This window comes from Chelonoidis abingdonii, chromosome 9 (assembly GCF_003597395.2).
Source record: "Chelonoidis abingdonii isolate Lonesome George chromosome 9, CheloAbing_2.0, whole genome shotgun sequence".
Taxonomy (NCBI): domain Eukaryota; kingdom Metazoa; phylum Chordata; order Testudines; family Testudinidae; genus Chelonoidis; species Chelonoidis abingdonii.
This window is the reverse complement of record NC_133777.1, coordinates 35,191,893-35,215,286: the sequence shown is the minus strand read 5'-3', so window position 1 is coordinate 35,215,286 and position 23,394 is coordinate 35,191,893. Positions and strand designations below refer to the sequence as shown.

Below are 23,394 nucleotides of genomic sequence, written 5' to 3'. Positions count from 1 at the left end.
CACCACTGACACCTACAGCTGAAGTGGAAGAGGTCTGTGCTGTGGATCTGAGGGCTGTGGGGGTTCAAACACTGTTGATGACTCACACAGAGGTGAAAAATGTAAAAAATTGAGTGCCAGGATGCTGGAGTAATTGCCGGGATGACTGGCGATCAGCCGAGTCCCTTCTGGACTTCCGTGACTGACTGCGAATGACAGGAGTTAGGGCTACATTAAATCTCAGTGATTAGTCATGTAAGAGACGCATGAACTCCAGGAGGGTTCAGTTGTTTCCTTAGAGGTTCCTAGAGTGCCCCTGTTCTCAGTACAGGTTTTACATGTCCACCTCCCACAAGCTATTCTGATCTCAGAGCCTCGCTGTAAGGTTCAGATCTGGAAACTTTCCTGAGAGGACAATGAAGGGGATTGGGTTCACTCATCATGTCACTGCACTGAAACAGATATTGCTGACAGGGGCTCGTATTCAGAGACCCCACCCTTATGAGTGGGGTGCAAGCCTTCCCCGCTGGCTATCCGAACAGTTCATCGCATCATACTCACCTGAGGAAGACCTCCTCCATAGTGGTGACAGAGGCACCATAGCTAGCAATCCCCAGCTCCTCCCGTTTCTGCTCCAGCTCCGTGAACAGCGCCTCAAACCTGCCAGAACAGAGATGGAGTTAGAAGCTGCATTCTGGCCCTTGCTAGAAGCCGGCTCTCCAGTTTCCCTGTGCAGAGGCCAGGCAATAGCCAGCCACACTCGTGCATTAGGATGCCAGGCAGACAGCTCCCTCTGCGTGCCTTGACATCAAGCAAGATGGAGCAGAACAGCAGTTCACCAGAAGGTGTTGCCCTAGACACCCAGCGTCAGGATTTCAGGCAGACAGGGATGTACGAGAATCAAGTCAGCTGAGAGCAAAGAGACTGTTCAGACACTGTCCAAGAGCTGGCATGAGCCAAGGAGCCTGGGTTCCATCGTGCAGCTCCTGCATTCAGTTATGCTTTGGCTCTGGAGCAGCTTTTCAGCTCTTTACCCACTCGCCTTGCAATGGAAGGGGGGTTTGCCAAGCGCATGGTCATCTCACTGCAGCTTCACTAAGCCCCTGTGGAAATGCTAATCAGCAGTATTAACTATTAGTTTTAACTGTTTATATCCCTGTAGCGCCCATGGTGACTAGCCCTACTGTGCAACGACACGGTCCCTGCCCCGAGGAGCTTACAATCCAAGCAGCCCTCCAGCAACTGAGCCCTGCTGCCCGTTAGCAACAGCACGTCTGGGAACAGCAGGGATCTCCCCCCCCAGCAGTAGGAGCACTCTGGCTCTGCCCTGCCCTGCCTAAACGGAGGCCGAGGGCTCCTGCACTGAGCACAGAGCTACGCAGCAAAGCTGCTTCCTCAGTCTCTCTTCTGTGCACCTGAGGAGTGATCTGTATGCCCCACATCAGGCAGTCTGGTCTATCTTCTCTAGATACAATAGCTGAGGTGTACCAGAGACCCTCCATCCTAGGAACGCCATTGGACAATCCAGGGAGAAGCCCTGTTTGGCACTTGGGAATGCTGTAGCAGAGCAACTGAGGAACTTGTCCAGGGTCCCAAAGGGAGTCAGCATCAGCATTACCATTATAACCCAGGTCTCCTGGGTCATAATCCTGCACTTTAACCACCGGGCAACTCTGCTCCTCTAAGCAGCCCTTCGCTTGATAGTGTTGCTTTCGCTACTGACAGTTTGCCTAGTTAGTCTGGATTTCTGTCCATGTTAGGTACCTCTTTGGCGCCCATCACCATAGTGTGTGGGGAACTCACAGCCTTTAATGCATCTACCCTCAGCACCCCTGGGAGGCAGGGCAGAGCTACTGTCCCCATTGTACAGATAGGAACTGTGGCCCGGCCAGGCTAAGGGACTTGCCCAACGTCACACAAGAAGTCTGGGACAGAGCAAAGATTTGGACCCAGGCTCCCATGTTGTAGGCTAGTGCCCTAACCACTGGTCCATCTTTCCTTCTACACCTTGCTGGATAACCGAGCAGTGCAGCATAGTTTAGGTCTCTAACTGCTGGCAGGCCTTGTGTGTGGCAGTACTGCCAGAAACCTGGGCACTGCAGCTTGGCACCAGATTCGGCACATAGCCATGTAAACAGCAGTGAAGGCAGCTATGACAATTGCCTAGAGAAGCTGTTACCTGTGTGTGCTCTCTGTGGGCAGAATGAACGACAGCTCGGCTCCGGCGTTGCTCTCCAGGCTGGCATTGGGCACGTACTGACAAATGAGGCGGGAGATCTCTCCGAGGTTACAGTACGGCTCCTTCACCATCACCATGTGGTAGCCGGCACCTGGAGACCAGGTACAGAAGGGCACCAGTCACAAAGAAAATTTCTTCCATGGCATACCTAGCCTCTCACTGCTGGGGAGAAGACAGGGCCCAGCCTAATGCCACATTACATGGACCTCTACAACCTAATGCCAGGTGGCACCTCGACAGGACCTGAAGGAAGTCTCACCTGCCCTACTCAGCTGGGAGCTGGCGGACGTGACCCCAGGGACTAGCGGATAGTGTTGATCTAAAAGGGAACCCTCAGGAATCCCAGCACCACAAGGTGTGAAAAATCCTTCCAGCCTCACGGTGCCTGCAGTCTCTCCAAGAACATATGAGCATAAGAACAGCCAGACTGGGTCGGACCAATGGGCCATCTAGCTCAGATTCTTCCGACAGTGGTTGGTGCCCGGTGCTTCAGAGGGAATGAACAGAGCTGGGCAATTATCGAGTGATCCAGCCCATCATCCAGTCCCAGCACCTGGCACTCAGAGACATGTGGAGCATGAGTCGTGTCCCTGACCATCCTGACTAATGGACACTTATGGACCTATCCTGCATGAACTTACCTATGAGGAGGAATATGGGCAGATGACATCTCGAAGAGAGAGAATGGCAACAGGCAGGGAGAGTGAGTGAACAGGAATACAAAATGACCACGGGATTCCTCGTTAGTCCCACCATCCCTTCGCCCTTGGAGTCTCTCCTTCCCCAAGATGCCTGACAGCAGTGCTCCAAGGGTGGATGTAGCTCGTGAGCCCATGGGTGTGCTACACTAGACCGCCAAGGGGGCGCCTGTCACCTGCAGCAGCACCCCTGCCTCCAGCCCAGTGCTGCAACTCTAAGTCTGGCCTGAGGAGGACGGGAGAGAGAGCCCACCCTGCACTCACCCTGCTGGGGTGGGTCCTGTCCCCTGGCGCTGGGCCCAGCTTCTTCCCTCAGTCCCCCTCTGTCAAGACGATAGGGCAGCTGGGCCAAATCTGAGCGAGTAGTCACAGTGCCACTCAGGTTTGGGCCGGGATCCCGTCTGTCACAATGGAGGAGCAGGCAGCTGTGCCAAACCTGTCACGTGGAGGGGAAGCTGGGCCAAACCTGAGCTGGGGGCCCTGTGCAAGTGCACATTGGTTGATCCAGGCCTGTGTCCTGTGGATGCACGGGCATCCACGGACCCTGGCTAAAGCCAACCCCACAATGTTCCCCTTTCCAGCAGAAAGGCCCTGCAGCACCCCCATGAGGCCTGGAACTCCCTCCTCCTCTGGGAAGATGGAGTGAGGGAGAAGGTGGCCTCCTCATACCATATTTGTGCTTGAGGAAGAGCGAGGACCCGCAGCATTGCAGCTCGCCCTGGGCCATGATGGCAATGCGGTCTCCAAGCAGGTCTGCCTCGTCCATGAAGTGGGTGGTCAGCAGGATGGTACGGCTGCTCCTCTGGTGCTGGAGGAGGTCCCAGGTGGCCCTGCGGGAGGCTGGGTCCATTCCTGATGTCGGCTCGTCCAGCATCACCACCTGGGCACCAGAGAAGGTCGTCTGTTGGATGGGCCCAAGACAGACCTGGCACTGTGCAGGGGCCTGAACTGAACACAGCCCTGGCCTGGCAGGTCCGCAAAGACACGGGGAGGGGGGACACAGGTAGTTACAACAGGGTCACAGGAGCAACAAGTGGGAAATCAGGGGTGGAATCAGCTCAGCATCTTAAAATGTCTGTACACAACTGCAGGGCATATGGGGAGCAAACAGGAAGAACTGGCAATATTAGCATATGAGCTAAATTCTGACAACTGGCAGCAGAGACGTGATGGGATAAGTCTCATGACTGGACTATTGGTAAAGAGGGGCTGTAGCTCATTCAGAAAGGACAGGCAGGGTAAAAAAAGGGAAGAGGTTTGCATTATATACCTAGAACATGGACACTTGTTCTGAGGTCCAGGAGGAGGTGACAGGAAGATCATTTGAAAGTCTCTGGGTAAAGAAAACAAGGGTAAAAAGTAGGGGTGACATCATGGTAAGGGTCTACTATAGAGCATCAAATCAGGAAGAGGAAGTGGATGAGGCATTCCTAGGCAAATAACAGAACTATTCGAAGCCCAAGAGCTGGTAGTAATGTGGGACTGGAACTACCCGGACATCTGTTGGGAAAGTAATGTGGCAAAAGACAAACTTTTCAGTAAGTACTTGGAGGGTACTGGGGACAAGTTGTTTCTGAATGTGGAGGAAAGAGCCAGGCAGACAGCCAGTTTAGACTTGATTCTAAGCAACAGGGAGGAACCAGTATTGAATCTGAAGGTGGAAGACAATTTGGGTGAAAGTGATTAACAATTCTAAGGAAAGGAAAGAGTGAAACGGCAGAATAAGGACAATGGACTTCAAAAAGTTGACTTTAACAAACTCCTGGAACTGGTAGGTCAGGTCCCATGCGAAGAAAATCTAAGGGATAAAGGAGTTCAGGGCAGCTGGCAGTTTCTCACGGAGACAACTGCAAACTATCCTGATGCAAGGAGGGAAAATAGGAAGAGGCCAATATGGCTGCGTCAGGAGCTCTTTGATATTTAGATCGTTAAAAAGGAATCCTAAAGGAAGTGGAAAGATGACGACTTGCTAAGGAGGAGTACGAAAGAACAGCACAAGCACATAGGAACAAAATCAGAACAGTAAGCCACAAAATGAGTTACACCTAGCAAGGGACATAAAAGGCATTAAATACATTATTGGAAGGAAAAAGAGGAAGGAAAGTGTAGGACCTCTGCATAGTAGGGAAGGAAAGCTAATAACTGATGACATCAAGAAGGCCCAGGTATTTAATGCCTGCTTTGCTTAGTCTTCACTACAAAGGTTAATGATGACCAGGTATTCAACATAATTAATATTAACAACAAGGGGGGAGGAATACAGGCCAAAACAGAGAAAGAACAGGTTAAGAAATCTTTAGTTAAGTCAGATGTATTCATGTCAGCACAGCCTGATGAAATTCATCCTAGGGCACTTATGCAACTAGCTGAAGCAATCTCGGAGCCATTAGCAATTATCTTTGAGAATACATGGACAACAGGAGAAGTCCCAGAGGATGGGAGGAGAGCAAACATAGTACCTGTAGTTAAAACGGGGGACAAAGAAGAGGACCTGAGGAATACACACCAGTCAGCCGTACTTCAATCCCTGGAAAGATACTGGAACATATTACTCAACAATCAATTTGTAAGCCCCTAGGGGATAATGGAGTTATAAGGAATAGCCAACATGGAGTTGTTAAGAACAAATCATACCAAACCAACCTAATTGCCTTCTTAGACTGGCTAGTGGAAGGGGGAAGCAGTAGATGTGATATATCTTCACTTTTAGTTAGGTTTTTGACCCAGTCCCACAGCACAGTCTCATAAGCAAACTAGGGAAACATGGTCCAGATGAAATTGCTATAAGGTGGGTGCACAACTGGTTGAAAGACTGTACTCCAAGAGTCTTTATCAATGGTACATTGTCAAAATGGGAGGACATATCTAATGGAGTCATGTAGGAGTCAGTCCTGGGTTGAATACTATTCAATATTCTCATTAATGACTTGGATAATGAAGTGGAGAGGATGCTTACAACATTTGCAGATGACACCAAGCTAGGAGGGGTTGCAAGCCCTCTGGAGGACAGGATTGGAATTTGAGATGACCTTGACAAATTGGAGAATTGGTCTGAAATCAACAAGATGAAATTAAATAAAGACAAGTGCAAATTATTGCACTTAGAAAGGAAAAATCAAATGCCCAGCTCCAAAGTGGGGAATCGGCAGTAAGGGAAGGATCTGGGAGTTATAGAGGATCACAAGTTGAATATAAATCAACAGTGTGATGCAGGTGTGAACAAGGTTAATAGCAGTCTGGGATGTATTAACAGGAATGTTGCATGTAAGACATGGGAGGTAACTGTCCCGCTCTACTCAGCACTGGTGAGGCCTCAGCTGGCGTCCTGTGTCCTGTTCTGGGCTCCACACTTCAGGAAAGATTGGGACAAATTGGAGAATCCACAGGAGAACAACAGAATTAGAAAAGGTTTAGAAAACGTGTCCTAAGAGGAAAGGTTAAAACCTGGGCATGTTTAGTCTTGAAAAAAGACAACTGAGGGGGGACCTAAGAACAGTGTTACCAAGAGGACTGTAATCAATTGTTCTCCTGTCCATTCAAGACAGGACAAGAAGTAATGGGCTTAGTCTGCAGCGTGGGAGCTTTAGGTTAGACATTAGGGAAAAATTTCTAGCTACGAGGGCAGTTAGGCTCTGGAACAGGTTTCCACGGGAGGTTGTGGAATCCCCGTCATTGGAGACTTTAAGAACCAGTAGGACAAACACCTGCCAGGGATGGTCTATGAGATTTGTGTGGCCCTTCCTCAGTGCAAGGGGCTGGAATTCATGATTACTTAAGGTCCCATCCATCCCAACATTTCCATGATTCTGTGCCCAGCAGGGATCTGCAAGGCCTGGGCTGAACACATCCCCGAGCTAGCAGCTCTGAACAGACACAGCACAGCACAGCGGGATGTCCCGAGCCTGGGCTGAACACAGCTCTGCACAAATCTGTAATGGGCACAGTGGAGGGACCAACTGCCACATACTCGGCTACCCCACCAGTTTAGATGCTGTCGGTACCAACCTTGGCGCTAGTCTGGAAAAGGCAGCCTGGCCTCCTGCCTTCCATTCTGGGGGCATCGGACCTTCCTGCCCGCCACCAACACCTGCTGTTCCAACAAACCCTCCTGACTCACAAGGGAAGGGGCAGCCTTTGGCGAGCTCAGCGCCCATCCTGCTCCAGCAGGCTGGGGCCAGGCACAGGTGGCAGCAGCAGTTTGCCACAGCCCTGTCCCCAGAGAGCCCTCTGCTATAGCCACTGAATGACACAGCCTCCTTGTGCCCCTGAGATCACCAGTGCACCTCCTGGTGGCAGAGTGGGAGGGGCTCGAGACCAGCCACTCTGCCAGGGAGCTCTCTCACTAGCACTCCAGCTGCTGGGCTCCATGGGGCCACCTGAGCAAAGGGAGCCACTTGCCTTGGAGTCCCCGATGAGCGCGATGCCGATGGACAGCTTGCGTTTCATGCCCCCGGACAGTGACTTCGACAGAGAACAGCGCTTCTCCTCCAGGTTCAGCAGCCTCACAATGCGGTCAATCTCCTCCGGGCATTTCAGCGAGGGGTAGCCCTTCAGCTGGCAGACAAGGTGAAGTAAGGGTTAACAGTTAAGAAAGCAAACCCAGGAGGGAGGAACCTGACACAAGCAGGCAGGAAAGCCCCTATGCAAGGGGCCTTTTTCACTCAGCTCCTGGGTGTAAGGACATGCCTCATACTCCCTCTCTACCCAAGCTTCTGCACTAACCAGGAATGCAAAGTCAGGAGAAGGGGAAGAAGTTAACCGCTCATCTCCTGACACAGAGTGAATCCTTTCCCGCAGGACTCCCCGGATCAGACCCTTCCTGTCCTTTGGGAGGGGCCATGCTGCTCTGGCACAGCCAGTCCCAGTGGCTGCCCCAACGCAACAGCCTTAATGGGATTCCTAGGGGCTAAATCCCAGCTGGGTTTGCAGAGACCCAGCCAAGAGGGAAGCCCTGAGCTGAGCTACTGAAGGCTTTGTTTAGCTTGGCTGAACCAGAAGCTTACGACGAAGGCCAAAGACAGGAGAAAAAGGGGGCGGGGGGTGGTTCTGCTTGGACTGCGCTGCTTGCAACTCTCCTTCCAGCCACCCAATCTCCAGTCCAGTAACCCTCCACCCCCGGCAGGCTGGGAAATCAGACAGCAAGATGTCTCAGTGAGAGAGCATCCTTGGAGTCGCTCCGCCACTCAAGGGGCTCTGCTGCTCTCTCAAACCTTCTAGAGCTGCAGCACTACATGGGAAAAGGCCCCCAAATGCAAATGAGCATGTGGGGGAAGCCCCGCTCCCTTTAGAATTTAACAAGGACCATGGTCTGCCCTGGATGGTGAGTTCAGCTCATCCTGCCCCATTGCCACAGAGCTACAAGGAGAGAAGGGAATTTGGACTCAACAGAATAGCCGGCAGGCATCCAAGAGTAGTTAGATGCTACGCTCCCATCCACGGTCTCTCATATCGATGACCAAGGAAGCAAACTTCCCAATTGCTCTCTCATACACTCTACAACATTTCACAGGCCATAGGCTTGTCTACTTGCTGAGTTGCAGCAGCATAACTTGGTGTCATTATAATCTGGTGCGAGCCCCAATTTAAACCCAACTCTTTTGGATTAGCTGAAATGGATCAGCTACAGGTTTAAGATAAACTGGATGGAATAAGCAACTAAAACCAAAGACAGTGTTTTTGCAGGGTTTGCACCTTTTCAACCAAACCAGCTGCAAGCTGGCATGTAGATAGCCCCAGTATGGATAGAAAATTAAAGGATAAACATTATTTTCTATTATTTGTATGAAAAGTATAAACATCAGTGTTCAGTGCAGGGGGCACGCAGGAGTAACATGGCGCTACTTTACTGACTGTAACTGCTGTGCCCAGCCCAGAACTACAGGCCACCATTATGCTACTGAGACATCAGTGCTTCTGCCTCTTCCCTCCCAGGACGCCTCATGTCCTCTGCTCACCCCAGAGTAGAAGTACAGGTGCTCTGCCACTGTCATGTTGTCAAACAGAACGTCATGCTGGGGACACAGACCCAGACTCCTTCGGATCAGAACCATGTCCCGGGAGATCTCGTAGCCGCTGATGTAAGCCTGGCCACTCGTGGGAGGATACAGACCTAGGAGGTGACAATAACCACATGTAGGTAAGAGCAGTGAGGTGCCAGGGCCCTGTCTCCTCCCAGCCCGCACTGAAGCCCTCAGCTCCCAAGCCCTGTGGGTTTCCCACACCCCTCGCCCTAGACTGACTAACCTTCACTTTAGCCACTGTGCTTCAAAGAACTGAATGGGGCTCCCCTTAGAGTCACTTTGTACTTAATTAGCTTCTTCCCTCTATCCTGACGGAGCTGATTTCACAGAGCTCCCAGAATGGCCTGAGCAGGGAGAGAGACAGATGGGTGGGAATGTGAACCAGTGTCTGCCATGCAGCAGTGCACAGCACCTGCCACTACACCCCTGGCCCCCACCTCCTGAAATCCCCTTCAAAGGCAAAGGAAGTCTCAGCCCTGGCTTGGCTGCATAGCCTTGATCAGCCAGCAAAGGGCGCTGCTGCAGGGAGAGGGACAACTCACTGCAGGGGCCAGGAATTCACTCCTCCCTTTGCATAACTGGCAGGGGTTGTGCTATCTTCGGATACATCAGCTATTGCCTGCTACAGGAGGCAGGATACCAGACTGGCTGAACCAATGGTCTGACCTGGCCTGGCAAGTCCTGTGCCCCACACACTGCTGAGAGTCACATGAAGGGTGGGCCAACCTGGGGAATTCAGCCATCAAGCAAGAGAGCCTGGCTAAGATTCCCACATTTCATCTTCTGGTTCTTGCGCCAGCAAAGGCAGGCCCCATGAGGAGGAGAAAGGGGCCACATGTCACCCCACAGCTCCCTGAATTGTCAAGAGCCTCTCATTTCCAGATAGCCATTTGCTGGCATTCACCAAGGCGTCGCACAGGAAAACAAGGAGGTATGTGGAAGCAGGGTGTGCAAAGGAACAGGCCAGGGCAAAGTACAACAGCTCACCTATTTGTAATAGGACAGACACTGGACAAGTGCATAGAACAACTTTTAGACTTCAAACAGGCTTTTGATAGCACTTACCAGCAAGGGGCATGGTGGGTTAGGAGAACGTTTAGCACCCCAGAGAAACTGATCAAGCTGAGAGAAAAAAAACATCTACAGCAAGTTGCTGAGTGCGGTGAGAGCTGACAAGAAGCTGATGGAGTGGGTCAGGATGACCATAGGAATGAGAGAAGAGTGCACGCTAATTGGCAGGTTTGTTCCACTCGATACTGGAAGCAGTATAAGCTGTAGCCCTGAGAGAAGTCACGTTGTATGGGAGGACTGAGAATAACGCACAGACAATATTGCTCCCCTCCCCCACCAGCACTGACCAAGGAAGATTTACAAAGAATAGCTGACAAGGCCGACTTGGAAAGTAGAAAATTTGAATGTAAGATCAGCATAGAGAAGACAAAAAAAAAATATGGCAATTGAAAGACAGGAGGAAAAGCTAAAGATCAAAGTCAGAGACAAAGAACTAGAACATCTGGGAAATCTTGTATGCCTTGGAGACTACCAGTGGAGATTGGGAATTGTTACAATGACACAAAAAGACTTGGACTAACAGCTACTGCATTCAGAAAACTGCAAGATCTGGAAGGCTAAAGACATTTTGATGAACAGGGCTGGAATGCTGGAGTCTGAGGAAAGCTAACAAACAAGATTTTGACTGCAGAAATGAACTGGCTGAGGGGAATGCTGAGAGCTTTGAGGCGGCAGAAAATTAAAAATGCAGTGATAAGAAAATGTAGAGGACAAGAAATAATGCTGTTGCAGAGGGTTCAAGAAAGACAACTGCGATGGTTCAGATATGTCACAGATGGGCTTGGAATAGATACTGCGCAGGGTGATACATACCACAGCATAAAGGACTCGGAACAGAGGGAGACTGAGGATGCATTGGACAGACACAGTCAAGAAAGGTTTAAAGATGAATGAAGCTTTAGAATGAGGTAGAAAGCTGTGAAAATATTTCATTCGGCTGGCGTATGGGAACCAAAGAAGAAGAGTTGATTGTGCTGCTGCAGTCACAGGTGCTGCTTTGTGGATGAATCAGACATCAGGAGAGTATCCAGGCACTTCAGCAGATGCTTATGGCTTCAGACACTCCAAAGCAAGATACCATCCTGCACCAGGAAATGCGCTGTCACCTAGGCACTCTCAGCCATATCCCCCGTGCTGCAGTGCGCCTGCCCCTGGATGGCCTGGGGGCTGTACCTGTGAGCATGGACAGGGTGGTCGTCTTCCCAGCACCGTTGTGTCCCAGAAGGACAGTGATCTGCCCCTCATACATGTTCAGGGTCAAGTCCCTTACTGCCTCCTTGGTCTTGCTCCCCACTTTGAACACCTGCAGAAGCAGAGAAGCCGAGTATTAGAAGGAAACACACATTCATCTTGCCCATCCTTTGCACTCTTCATCCCCAGCACGTACAAGAGACCACCTCCTGATGAGGCCACCTCACGTCTTAGGAGACTACCCCTAAGTGTGTCTAAGCAGAGCAATTTCAAATCTACAACATTATGCAGCCAGTGTATGCAGATCCCTTGAGTGGGTATGTTAAAATATTGGGTTTCTCCATATGCACGGACAGATTGTTTTATCCCATTGCAAAAATCCTACCACCCATGATGTGAGCCTTGGCTACTGTTTAACAACTTCCAGCCATACTCTACTGAGGACGATGGCAGCCTACTGAAATGGGAGCTATGGTTAGGCAGTTTTTAAAAATGTAAGAGGGCAATTCAGTCCCCTGGGGAAGGACAGGTGTGCCCCAAATCCCCCAAGTCCGTGTCATGGCCACCAGCCTGTAGGCAGATGTCTTTTCAGCATCCATCAATACCATGCCATCAGCTACAGGGATCTGGTGTAGATCAACACTTCCTGTCCCTCCTCAGCATGTGTAGCCAGACAATCAGCAAGAGCCTGGGAAACCAACCTTGTCCGTTGTTTAGAAACCCAAAGCCCATGTAATGAGGGGGTTTACGCAGCAGCTTGCGCGTCACGCACGGAGCTGGACGATGGGTGATCCAGGCCAAACACACAGTACACACAGACAGTACAGAACGGGGTGCGGTCCCTATGGTGGGGGTGGTTTAACAGGAGGTGATTGCAGAAGGGAGGAAAGGAAGGAGCTAGCTCAATATTTGTTAATTGATGCATCAGGCATAGAGGCAGAAAGACGTCAGGAGAGGCCAAAAGGAAGGACTGCTCAGTGCAGCCGGGATGCATGCCCACTGGGAGCTCAGTGCCTATAGCTAGCTTGGCAGTAGCCCATCCCCATAGCAGCACAGGACCCACTGAATGCCAGGTGGAGTTTTTTGCATGCACTCTTTTTTTTGACAGAGGAGTTGTATGCAGCCCTGTGCTCTGGTGCCACTGCTCCAGGTAGGGGAAGGGAATGGGTCTGAAGCACGAGGAGCCCCACTGACATCTTCTAGGGACTCCGAAGTGAGGACTTTGCTCTCCAGAGCGTTGTAACAAAACCTTTTAGTCATTTCCTGCAATCCCCATGGTTCATGAAAGTGACAGACTCCAAACCGTTAGCCTTGATCTACACTTAAAATGTAGATGGAGCTAGGTATATCGCTCAGGGTGTGAATTAAGTGGTGTACTTAAACTGAACTAACTCCCAATCTAGCTGCAGCCAGGTTGGTGAAAGAATTCTTCCACCAACCAAGCTACCATTGCCTGAGGAGGTGGATTACAGACACTGATGGAAAACCCCTTCCATTGGTGCAGGAAGCGTCTACACTACAGTGCTACAGCAGCATAGCTACAGCACTTTCACCCGTAGTGTAGACATGCCCCCAGACGCTGTTGCAGGGGATGGGGGAGAAGGGAGAGAAAGAGCTGAGTAATCCCACCCTTAGCATTGCTACTAGCTATTCCTGTCTGAAATTGTATGACCTATGCCAGCACGGATCTATCTGGTGCCAGACTCTTTCTGCTGCGGGGGTGGATCTCTACTGCTTGCTCCAAAGACCTGCAATGTGTTGCTGTCAGATTGTCCCTGCTTGCTGGGCAGGGGCTGGTCTGGGGGATTTTACCTTGGAGAGGTGCTTTATTTTGATCCCTGACACCAGATCAGAAGGCTCTTCCTCAATGTACTGGCTTTTCAGGGCCTTCTCTGGGTCCTCTTCTTCCTCCTTCTCTTTCCCCAGGACGGTTCTGGGAGTCCCACACCAGTATGAGGGCTAAGAGGAAAGAGACAGAGAGAGCGAAAGTAATGCAGCTGCTGTGCACAGCAACCTTCCCTCCGCCCACCAGCATAACCCAGATGGGATTCGTTCTGCCACAGCTCACACCGATACGTCCTGTACATAGAGCCATACAGAGCACTGGCACAGAGAGAGACACGTCATACAGAGATGCCCATTAGACACATCTCAGACAGGCTTTAGAAATACTCCCCCTTTCAAATCAGCACTTCGCAGGATCCAGCTAGGAATGGAGTGTCTCCAACACAACAGAAGCCCTGGGCCACGAAACCTCCTCTCCCCCCACGCCAAAGGGGAGCCCCCTGATTTTCTCAAGACTCTCAGGGGAGGCTCTGACTCTACTGACAGCCGTTTCCAAAAGAAAAGGCATCAAAAGAATTAATTCACTTCTCCACTGATGCACTCTAGCTTCCAAGAAGGCAGTTTTAGTGCACCTGTAATCAAAGGTAGAGCACTGACAGGTAGATCAACTACTGGCTGAAAGCTCTTGGCCTTACGTGCTGGTCCTTCTGGTTCTAGAAATCCCTCATGTGCGCTAATATTAGCGCACATCATCATGAGGGTAGTCATTCTTATAGCGGTCATCATCATGTAGATGATAGCAGCACAAGGACCCCAGGCTCCACCCACCTAGCATGATATTGGCCAAGGAATGTACCAAGTGAAGCACCAGCTCCCCAAGCCAGGGGATTGGGCCAATGAGAGTGGTGGGGGGGGGCAATCAGGGCTGCTCAGAGGGTTGTCACCTATTCTTCAAATCTCCCACTGCCCATCATCCTCCCCACCCATGCAACAATTTCAAACACACTAAGTGAAAGGAGCCATGAACTTCCACTAGTCAGAGGCTGCAATCACTCTAGTCACTGGAGTAGCCATGCTCTCAGGACTGAGAGGGCCACTCAGGGTCTTAGCTGGAGGGAGAGGCCTGACTTCATTCCCGTATTTGGCTACAGCAATCCTCTGCCTGCCACATGAGTGGGCCTGACTCATTCCATGCTGCAGGGGAAAGTGTCAAAAGTCATCACACCAGGTTACTGTTTCCTGATCCAAAGGGTTCGGCACTCCCTGTGCTTTCCAGCAGTCCGCAGCACAACCTGCCAAGCAGATAGCTGGCTCCTGAGCCCCACACTGGTATCTTAGAGGAACGCGCTTGGCTCTGTGTGCTCCCACCTGCCCTACAGAGCCAGGCACTAAAACGAAAGCATGCTGGGATGTGGATTTGGGGGCAAAAGAAAACACCACCATGCCTGGTGGCCCTGTACCACCTGCTCTTGTATGGAGCCTGCCAGGTTTCAAACTCTAAGATCTAGTCACTCATGTGGCTGCTCTCTAAGCCTTAACAAAGGTGTTTAAGGTGTAGTGACATGTCTCGCAGCATCACATGTGCCAATAAACCCCAGCCTGAAGATCTAAAGCCAAGACCTGGAGAGCACATTTCACTCTCAGTGCAAGGCTCCTCAGATATAAGGCATCACAGGGCTTTAGCTGGCACAGATGCTGAGACTAAGCCCAGAAGAAACCATTGCAATCATTTGTCTGACCTCCTGCATAACAGGGCAGAGAATTCCTATTTAAGCCCCGTTATAATAAACACTCTGGGTGTGAGAGCAGAATCCCTGCATTTCATCTCAGACGTTGCCAGCGACGGAGCGCGCAGCAGCGGTGCTCACCGTCAAGAAGAAGTACCACGGCTGCGGCACACCATACTCCCCTGGGAAGACGGTCTCCACATACCAGGCCACCAGGCCATAGAGGACAGAGTCCAACAGCAGCATCCCCAGCACCTGTGCAAAGGTGAAGTTATCATCCACGCTGACTGGCTTCATGAGGTCCTGCCACTGAATGCCGGTCCCTGAAAGCACACAAGATGGTGTCTGCATCTGCCAATGTGCAGCCACAGTATGTAACACATCGGAACTCCTCACCCGCAGGCTGGGAAAATATATACAGTGGTACACGTTCTCTGGGACTGTGAAATAAGGGATCACAATACAAATTCGCTGCTAGCACACTGTGTGCACATGTGTGGGAGGGGGATAGAAAATACATCGGAAAGCAAGACACGATAAATATGTTTAGCACATGCCTGTAACTTATTGTGTGATTTAATTTACGAAGATCTGCAAAAATGTGTTGGCTAAATACCTAAGTTACTGCATGACCTTGTTCTCAGCAGCTTGTTCTATTTCCCCCCCTGCCCCCGCATCCCGAGTATGGCTTCAAAAACTCCACCTGTGCTAGGAATCAAATAATTGCTAAAAATGTTGTTCCAGTACAGGACACCCAAGCTGGCAAAGAAAATATTCAGTGCTGGTATAGATCAGTCCACCCAGCCTCAGTGCCGTGTCCATACTTAAGACATGTACCATTTGGCCCTCCTAACACACTTGTAAAACCCCCTGTATCCGCTTTGGAGTGCTTTGAATAGAGTCCCTACCACATACCGCTTATATTAGTGTAACCTTCACGTCAGTCTGCACCATTTCCCATCTGGGCTCCCACATGGCCTCCACCACTGTAGCGTCTGAGCATCTCTCATACGTTAGAAATTATAGCCCATGGCACCCTTGCCAGGTACGAATGTACAGTCAATCCCCATGTCACAGATGGGGAACCGAGGCACAGACAGGATAAGTGACAGGAGTGGAACTCGGATCTCCTGATTCCCAAATGGGGCCCTTGGTCACAAACCATCCACCCTCTTCTGCACTTTCTGACACTGTACCAAGGAGACAGATGTGTGTCTTCTCCCCTAAAAATACTACCCATGTCTCAATCTCCTGCTAAGTTTCATCAATTCGCAAAGACAACGTCCTTTTTGGAAAAAGAGACAGATGGCTCATTGATATGGAAATTAGCAGGGGAAAGATGATTTGGATTCAATTAACGTCAGAAATTACATCCTTCAGAGTAGTATTAACTTTGTAATTAACAAAAGCAAAACCACCGGAGAATCCTAGCTTTGCCAGCCAAATCCAATTTGGAGATGAGGTGCTCCCAACAAAGTGAGGGCAGCTCCTCCAGAGAGGTATAAGTTATCCAGAACCTCGAAGCTGGCAAGTGTGTGCATTGACAGATCCCCTCCTTTGGATTAGCTGTCCAAGGACTGACTCCTGCTCTCACTTATGCCAATGACAAGACTCCTTCTATGGTACAGGATCAGTATCAAGTCTCAAGGTTCAAAAAAAGAGGCCAGATTAGAGCTTGATTTTTCAGACTGGCATCAAAGCGCTTAACGTCCCCAATCCTGGAACTCTAGAGCTCAGTGTAAGTCTCCAGGCTGACTTCCCGTGCTTGGCTTCCCCAGCTGGGCCTGCATATTACAACAGCAGAGAGAGAGAGAGAAAAAAAAATCACTCACCTTTTCCTTCAAACATGCCTATCAGCTGTGCCCCCATGGCCATGGCAACATTGGAGAGGAGGCAGGATGACAGCTTCTGACCGTGGGACATCAGGTCGTAGCGAGGCGAGATAAAAAAGTAGGGGATGTAGGAGAAAAAGTAAAGGAAACCCCCAGCGGCAGCTGCCACATTTGCTGCAAGTGCAGAGAAGGGGAAAAAAAAAAAGGAAAAGAAATTTCCAACAGGGTGGTGACAAACACAAATGGATACAAGACACACTGCAAACTTCTCCAGAGTTTCCATGCAAGGAGATCTAAGTACTTGGCAAAGGCGGGTGTTATGTCCATGACGCCGATGGGGAAACAGGCACAGAGCGATTAACTGATTGGCCCAGGTGACACAGTAGGTCAGTGGCCGAGTTGGGACTAGAGGAGAGTCTCCCAACCTCCCTGCACTATTGGACTGCACCATGTCGTTTCAAGCCCCAGAATGCTCCAAGCAGCGCAGTGAAGAGTCCAGCGGGTTCAGTGAGGTCTTAAAGCAGACACTGGCCCGTTTTGGAAAGGTCCGGTATATAAGCTTCTCATGCACCGCAGCTTTTAATAATAATGCTGAATGGGGATGTGTATTGACAGCCCTTACTGGGCATCAAACCAGACAGCTCCCAAGTGACTGCACGCCCCACGCACAGCCTACCAGTAACGGGAACATGCTTTGGAGCCTTTCCCAGCATCCTACCATACAGAGTGCGGCAGCCAAGGACACCTGCGGCCTCCCAAACTGAAGCCACTGCTCAGTGCACATCTGCAGAGGAGAGCAGGCTTGGTTTTGTAAGTCACACCAGGATGACGGAAAAGACCAAACCCTTCCTCCACCAGATGAGTCCTGCCCTTACCAGGTGGGAAGGGCATCAGCAATTCAACATACAGACCTTTCCCATTAGAAAGAGGGATGTTTACAAGCCACGACGCTGACCCCATACGAAAGAGCTTCCCCTACTGGTGTGTTTCAGAACAAACTGCTCCCTGAGTCTCCTGTGGAAAACTGCTGGAGGGGCTGATGGAATATTTGGCTGCATTCCTCACCCAGCACAAAAATCCAGAGTTAACAGCTTCTCCAGCCTGGCTAGAGGTCACCCTCCCCCTTGGATTGTCCCCTGTACAACAGGAATAAGAGCCATTAGGAGACCAAACAATGGACAAGTGAGACCAGCAGGTATTTCCATTGCAGTTATTGACATGGAGGAATGTACCTGCTCTGCTGGGTTTGCGGCACCCTGCTCATCCTTCTGTCCCCAGCACACTCGCACTTAATGCCCAGTGCCAAATGAACAACTGGACAAAGGTCCCACAACAATCAAACCTTCAGGTGGCTCCGCTGGCAGAGCATCAAACTCTAGATCAGGGTTTCTCAAACAGGGGTCGCTGCTTGTGTAGGGAAAGCCCCTGGTGAGCCAGGCCGGTGTGTTTATCTGCCCCATCCACAGGTCCGGCCTGATTGCAGCTCCCACTGGCCGTGGTTTGCTGCTCAGGGCCAACGGGAGCTTCTGGAAGCGGCGCAGGCCGAGGGACTTACTGTCCGCCGCTTCCAGCAGCTCCTACACAAGCGGCGACCCCTGTTTGAGAAACTCTGCTCTAGATACGAGGGTCCAGGCATCACGACTCTCCTCTGGCTTCTTGTCTGCCTTCCCCGCTTGCCCTCTTTAAAGCACGGGCCACAACAATCCTACACAAATACAGCTTGCTGCCCTCTGAAGCTGGAGGCACTAGGTTGGAGGCGGGATTTCATTCCTTTGGTCACTAGTTCTATTTGGAAGGATACCAGGAAGAAGCCGGGAATTCTAGCCAAAATGCCTGGTCACTCACAAGCAACCAACAGCCCTTTGGTTGTCACCCCTTGTTTCCCCACAAAGCGCCCACATAGCGAGGGGCATTCAGAGGAGCTAGCCCAACGCTGTGATATTTAGCCCCAAAGAACAATCAGTGCTCATGAGTGCTGTCGAAACTACTCCAGCCCCTGCCCCTTCCACCACGTGGTGAAGAGAAATTGCGAAGATGGAGCTGTGGGGCTCTGTATTTATTGGCTCTCAGTGGCTCCTACAGCATATCTGCTCTGTTTGTAAGTAACAAGTTGGCTCTGCAAGGTCCAAGGGATCTGAGAGTCAAGCTGGGGTCTCTCCTTCTCACACATCCCCACTGGAAATAAAGGTTCTGCAGGACAAAATCCCTTAGTGAGACCTATGCAGCTCCCCGTGTCTTCCAAGGTTTAACTGATTGCTATTTGGTATATCATTCTGTTGATCACTCTCAAGGCAGATCAGACTCTAGGTGACTCTCCCAGGGTTGGGCTGGCTCTGCCAAGCTAATGGGAAGATCTTAGTAAAGTCAGCAGGTAGGAACCACACGGGAAGAGGATACGGTGCCATTTCTATATGGGTGTCCATGTTCCATAGCCAAAGCACCCTCTCTGACAAACAGCATGAAAGGTTAACAGGATGGGCTCACCTCTGGAGAAGAAGGTGCTGACCATGAAGCTGAAGGAGATGGAGGAAATGGAAAAGACGGCCAGGAAGGTGAATACCAGGGTTGGGTCACTGTTGGTGAGTACCGCCCCCTGCTGGCTAACCTACAAACAAAATCCAGGCCATGAGTACCGTTACCCACACGGACACAGCATCTAGCCTGGGAACTGAGATCTGCAATCCTCATGGTGCAGATGGTGGCACAGAACGGGCTCGGTGATCAAAAGAGATAAAGAAACTGTGTTAAAGATACCCAAGAGCTTTCTACCCTACAGTCTGTACCACTGCACTGAGCATCACAGGCGGTGATTATCCTAGAGTAGACCAGGATCTAACGAAGAGTGGCTTTTATGCCCCTGACACTCCAAGGACTCCTGTAGGCTCACCACCAGAATGGCTAGACTGGATCAGACCCGTGGTCCTGCCAGTCCAACACCCTGTTTCTGACTGGCCAGCACCAGCTGCTCCAGTGGAAGGCACAGGAAACCCTTCAGCATCAGTTCTGGGATAGCCTGCCCACAAGGGAAGTTTCCTCCCATTGGTTAAGGCTGCATGCAACCTGAAGCGGGAGGGTTTAAATCCCTTCGAAAACCCTGGGTGATTTTATCCTTTAATAACCAGATGTTCCTGTTAACCATATGAATGTTCCATCCCTTTCTGAATCCTGCTAAGCTCTTGGCCTCAATGATGCCTGTGGAACTTCTTGCCACAAGGCTGTGTGAAAAGCAAGCTATGGTGTCTGCAGAGGGGGATTCAAACACTTACAAAACTGAGTGCAGCAAAGGCCTAGCCTGAAATAGCAAAGTGAACTTTCACGCTGAGAAGGGGCAGGCACCGCCCTGACCCCCAATATTGACTTTGAAGTCTTACCCTCCAACTTCCACTTTCCCCCTGGTTTGGGACAGTGAAGAGAAAAGCTGTCTGGATTGAAGAAGTGGAAAGTGGTGGGGAAATATAATTCAGCAGCATTTTTGAGTCTAAGGGCCTAGGACATCCCCCTCCCCCTGCAATCTAAAGCCGCCTGCAGATGCCTGTCCACATGAGAAAGCCATCAGCTCCCCCACCGCCATCCCCAGGGTGGTTCTAACGTATACCTTGGGAGCCGGAGCCAGGACACTCACCTTGACACAGAAGAGCACCGTGACAAAGAAGATGGACACCAGGAGGAAGAGGAAGAACATGAGGAACCAGGCACTCCAGTGCAGCCAGTTACTGAGGCCCATCATGCGCATGTACTCCTGTGGGAGGTCAACACAAGTGCGTATTACCCTGTGCCGTGACAGCTGCCTGCCGAGAGCACCCTGATTGTATTTGCCATTGTGGGACAGAAAGAGGCAGCTGATGAGAACCGGGCACCATGTGCTAGAACCAGGCCCAATGTGGCAAAGCACGGAGCAGCTGTCACCCATGCGTTCTATTTTAAATCCTAGCCTGTTTCTGAACAACTGCCAGTGACTCTGGATGACGTGGGGGTCAGGCTAGGGTGGCAGGAAGAGCAAGGTTCCCCTGGAGCACTGGGTGGAAACCCAAATCCACTTTCATAGAGGATAAGGCCAGAAGGGACCATTACAATAATCTGGTCTGACCTTCTGCATAACCTAGGAAAAATTTAACCGACCAAAGAAGAACTGAACCTGGAACCATCAGATTAACAATCTGATGTTCTAGTGACCGAGTTACCTGAGCTCATGGTTGCCTAGACACCAGTCTCTTGATATAAAACAATGCATTGTGCCCCAACACCTAAAGAAAACCCCCCACCCCAACAAACCTCCCTGTGCACCTAAGCCACCAGAACCCACAACAGTTTCCGTCTTCCCCAGAGCCACCCTTTAGGCATCAGAATCAGACTCACGACAGCGACCCGCCTGCCACTGCCACCAGATCTAAGAGCATTGCCAAGCAGACAAAGCTGCATGGTAAGGCGGCAGAGCTGAATTCCTGCAGCAGGATCAGCTTCCTTCCTCCCTGGAATTCACTAACCCTCCACAAACCCCCTTTCCTGCCCTCTGCTTGCCTGGCAAGAGTGGGGTTTTGTTTACAACTCAGCAGCTTAAAAGCTTTAGAACGCATTTGGCATGGGTAAGCAAAGCAGTTAATGCAGAGTTATCTGTGCCTGTGTTTAGAGACTGAGCCCATACTGATCGCAGGCGTTTTACTCCTTCCAAGGAGATTGTGCTGCAGGAAGCTAAGCAAGGCTCTTGCCATTAGTTGTTTTTCTTCCAGGGCTATTTTTTCACATGCTCCTTTTGCACAGGGTTTTCCACCCACTCCCTCACTTCCCTATTGCTATCCTCTCCCTTGTTCCACCTGACTCCAGCCCACGTGGAGTGCTCAGGTTTCCCTCCGCAGCCCAGGACAGCATCATTTCTCCTTACATTCTTCTCACAGCTGGCTACCAGGGGCACAGACACCAGCAGCCTCCTTCAAGGTGCAGAGCCAGGCTGCTGGGGCAAGCTGGCCAGCAGAGCAGAGCAACATTGCCGGCTCACCTTCCCAATACACTCCCCTCCCACTGCATGGGAACAGCAGGTGACCACTCAAGTGCCATCCTGTCTTGGAAGCCATGGTCCTGATCTTCCCTAGATTAGAGCGCTCTGGCAATAGCACATGGTGTCACTGCCACAGCGGCAGCTCAGCCTGCAGGAAGCCACCGGTGCCCTGGCCATCTGCCTAGCATTTACCTTCAACTTTTTCTCCTTCTCGTGCACAACAGCACGGATGATGTTGAGCGAGGTGTAGGTGAAGCTCAGCATGAGCAGCAGGGGCAGCTGGTTCTGGATGGCCAGGAGGAAGAGGTCATTGACGTATGGTGGGTAGGGGAACCGCTGGACAACCACGGTGAACCCCTCCAGCAGGTGAGTGGCAGATGTGTTGGCATGGTATTGCATGATGGCTCTGTCAACGGCATGCTGCACGGCCAGGAACCCTTCCCGGATGTAACCTGTGAGAAAACACAGAGTGACAAGTGTGAGGCACTGCAGGAACGGGGCAGCCAGCTACCCTGAGAGGTGAATGCTTCCTGCTGGCAAATGGATGCCCACTGTATTATTTGTATTAGCATAACGACTGGGCGCCCAGACAGGGAACAGGACCTGATGGTGCTAGGCGCTGTACAAACACACACAGAACCTGCCCCAAGGAGCTTACACTCTAAACCAGGAGCGGGAAAACTATGGCCCACGGGCCGAACCCGGCCTGCCAACCATTTTAAGCTGGCCCTTGAGCTCCCGCTGGGGAGCAGGGCTTGCCTCGCTCCAGTACTCCAGCTGGGGAGCAGGGTCAGGGGCTGCTCCAATCGGGTTGTGGAAGCAGCTTCATGGCCCCTCTCCAGCGCTTCAGCCAGGAAGCAGGGTTGGGTGCAGCTCCCAGAAGGCACAGCATGGCCCTCCTGCAGCGCTTCAGCCAGGAAGCAGGGTCAGGGGCTGCGCCATATGGCTCCCAGAAGCCGCGGCATGGCCCCCCTCTGAGACCTATGCGCTCCAATGGCCCCGCTCTAATGGCCCCCTCTGGTGCTCCAATAGGAGCTGCAGGGGTGCTGCCTGTGGACGGGAAAGTGTGCAGAGCCACCTGGCCATGCTGGAGCCAGAGAAGGAACAAGCCGCTGCTTCTGGGACCTGCTTGAGGTAAGCGGCGCCTGGAGTCTGCACCCCTGAGCCTTCCCCCGCATCCCAACCCTTTGCCGCAGCTCTGATCCCCTCGGTCTCATCCCAGGTCACTCTCCTATACTCTAAATTCCTCATCCCCAGCCCCATCCCATAGCCCGCACCCCCAGCCAGACCCCTCACCCCTCCCGCACCCCAACTCCAATTTTCTGAGAATTCATGGCCCACCATAAATTTCTATTCCCAGATGTGGTCCTCAGGCCAAAAAGTTTGCCCACTCCTGCTCTAAACAGACGTACAGAATGTGGCAACTAGGGGTAATGGTGCATATGCTCGGAAAGGATGTGGCCTTCAGAGGCTGTTTGGTGGAGCAGGAGAAGCAGCAGCATAATTAGCCCTGGGACTGATCATCCTCATTGTTCTGTGTATAACACAATGCATACGGCACCATACAGTAGGGCCCGTGTTTTCTTTGGACTGTTCCTTGGATAGATTTCAGCTACTGCAGTGCACGGCGGCATCCCTGCCCCAAAGTTTTAACCGAGCGCCAGTGATGCCAGCACTCTCACCTGCACAGGCTGCCAGCAGGTGTACTCCACGGATTTACTACAAGAGGAAGGAGAATAGTTGGACTAAGGCACTGGGTTAGGAACCAGCAGACCCGAGAGCAACCACGGCTGGAATCCTGTGTCCAGTTCTGGGGCCCACAGTTCCAGAAGGATGTTAATAAATTGGAGAGGGGTCAG

At 51.3% G+C, this 23,394-nt stretch overlaps 1 protein-coding gene across 1 annotated transcript in view; it reads right to left on the bottom strand.

The window, feature by feature from the left end:
* The window catches only part of ABCA3 (ATP binding cassette subfamily A member 3), an 83,720-nt gene that overhangs the window by 24,024 nt on the left and 36,302 nt on the right, over positions 1–23,394 (bottom strand). The window contains exons 6-17 of the mRNA XM_032799336.2: positions 21,728–21,987; positions 20,165–20,281; positions 19,027–19,147; positions 16,543–16,716; positions 14,852–15,033; positions 13,011–13,157; positions 11,181–11,310; positions 8,871–9,025; positions 7,315–7,470; positions 3,586–3,796; positions 2,159–2,309; positions 541–639 (exon numbers count right to left, since the gene is read on the bottom strand). Of these exons, the coding sequence (XP_032655227.1) occupies positions 541–639; positions 2,159–2,309; positions 3,586–3,796; positions 7,315–7,470; positions 8,871–9,025; positions 11,181–11,310; positions 13,011–13,157; positions 14,852–15,033; positions 16,543–16,716; positions 19,027–19,147; positions 20,165–20,281; positions 21,728–21,987 (1,903 nt within the window). The remainder of the gene's footprint in view (positions 1–540; positions 640–2,158; positions 2,310–3,585; positions 3,797–7,314; positions 7,471–8,870; positions 9,026–11,180; positions 11,311–13,010; positions 13,158–14,851; positions 15,034–16,542; positions 16,717–19,026; positions 19,148–20,164; positions 20,282–21,727; positions 21,988–23,394) is intronic.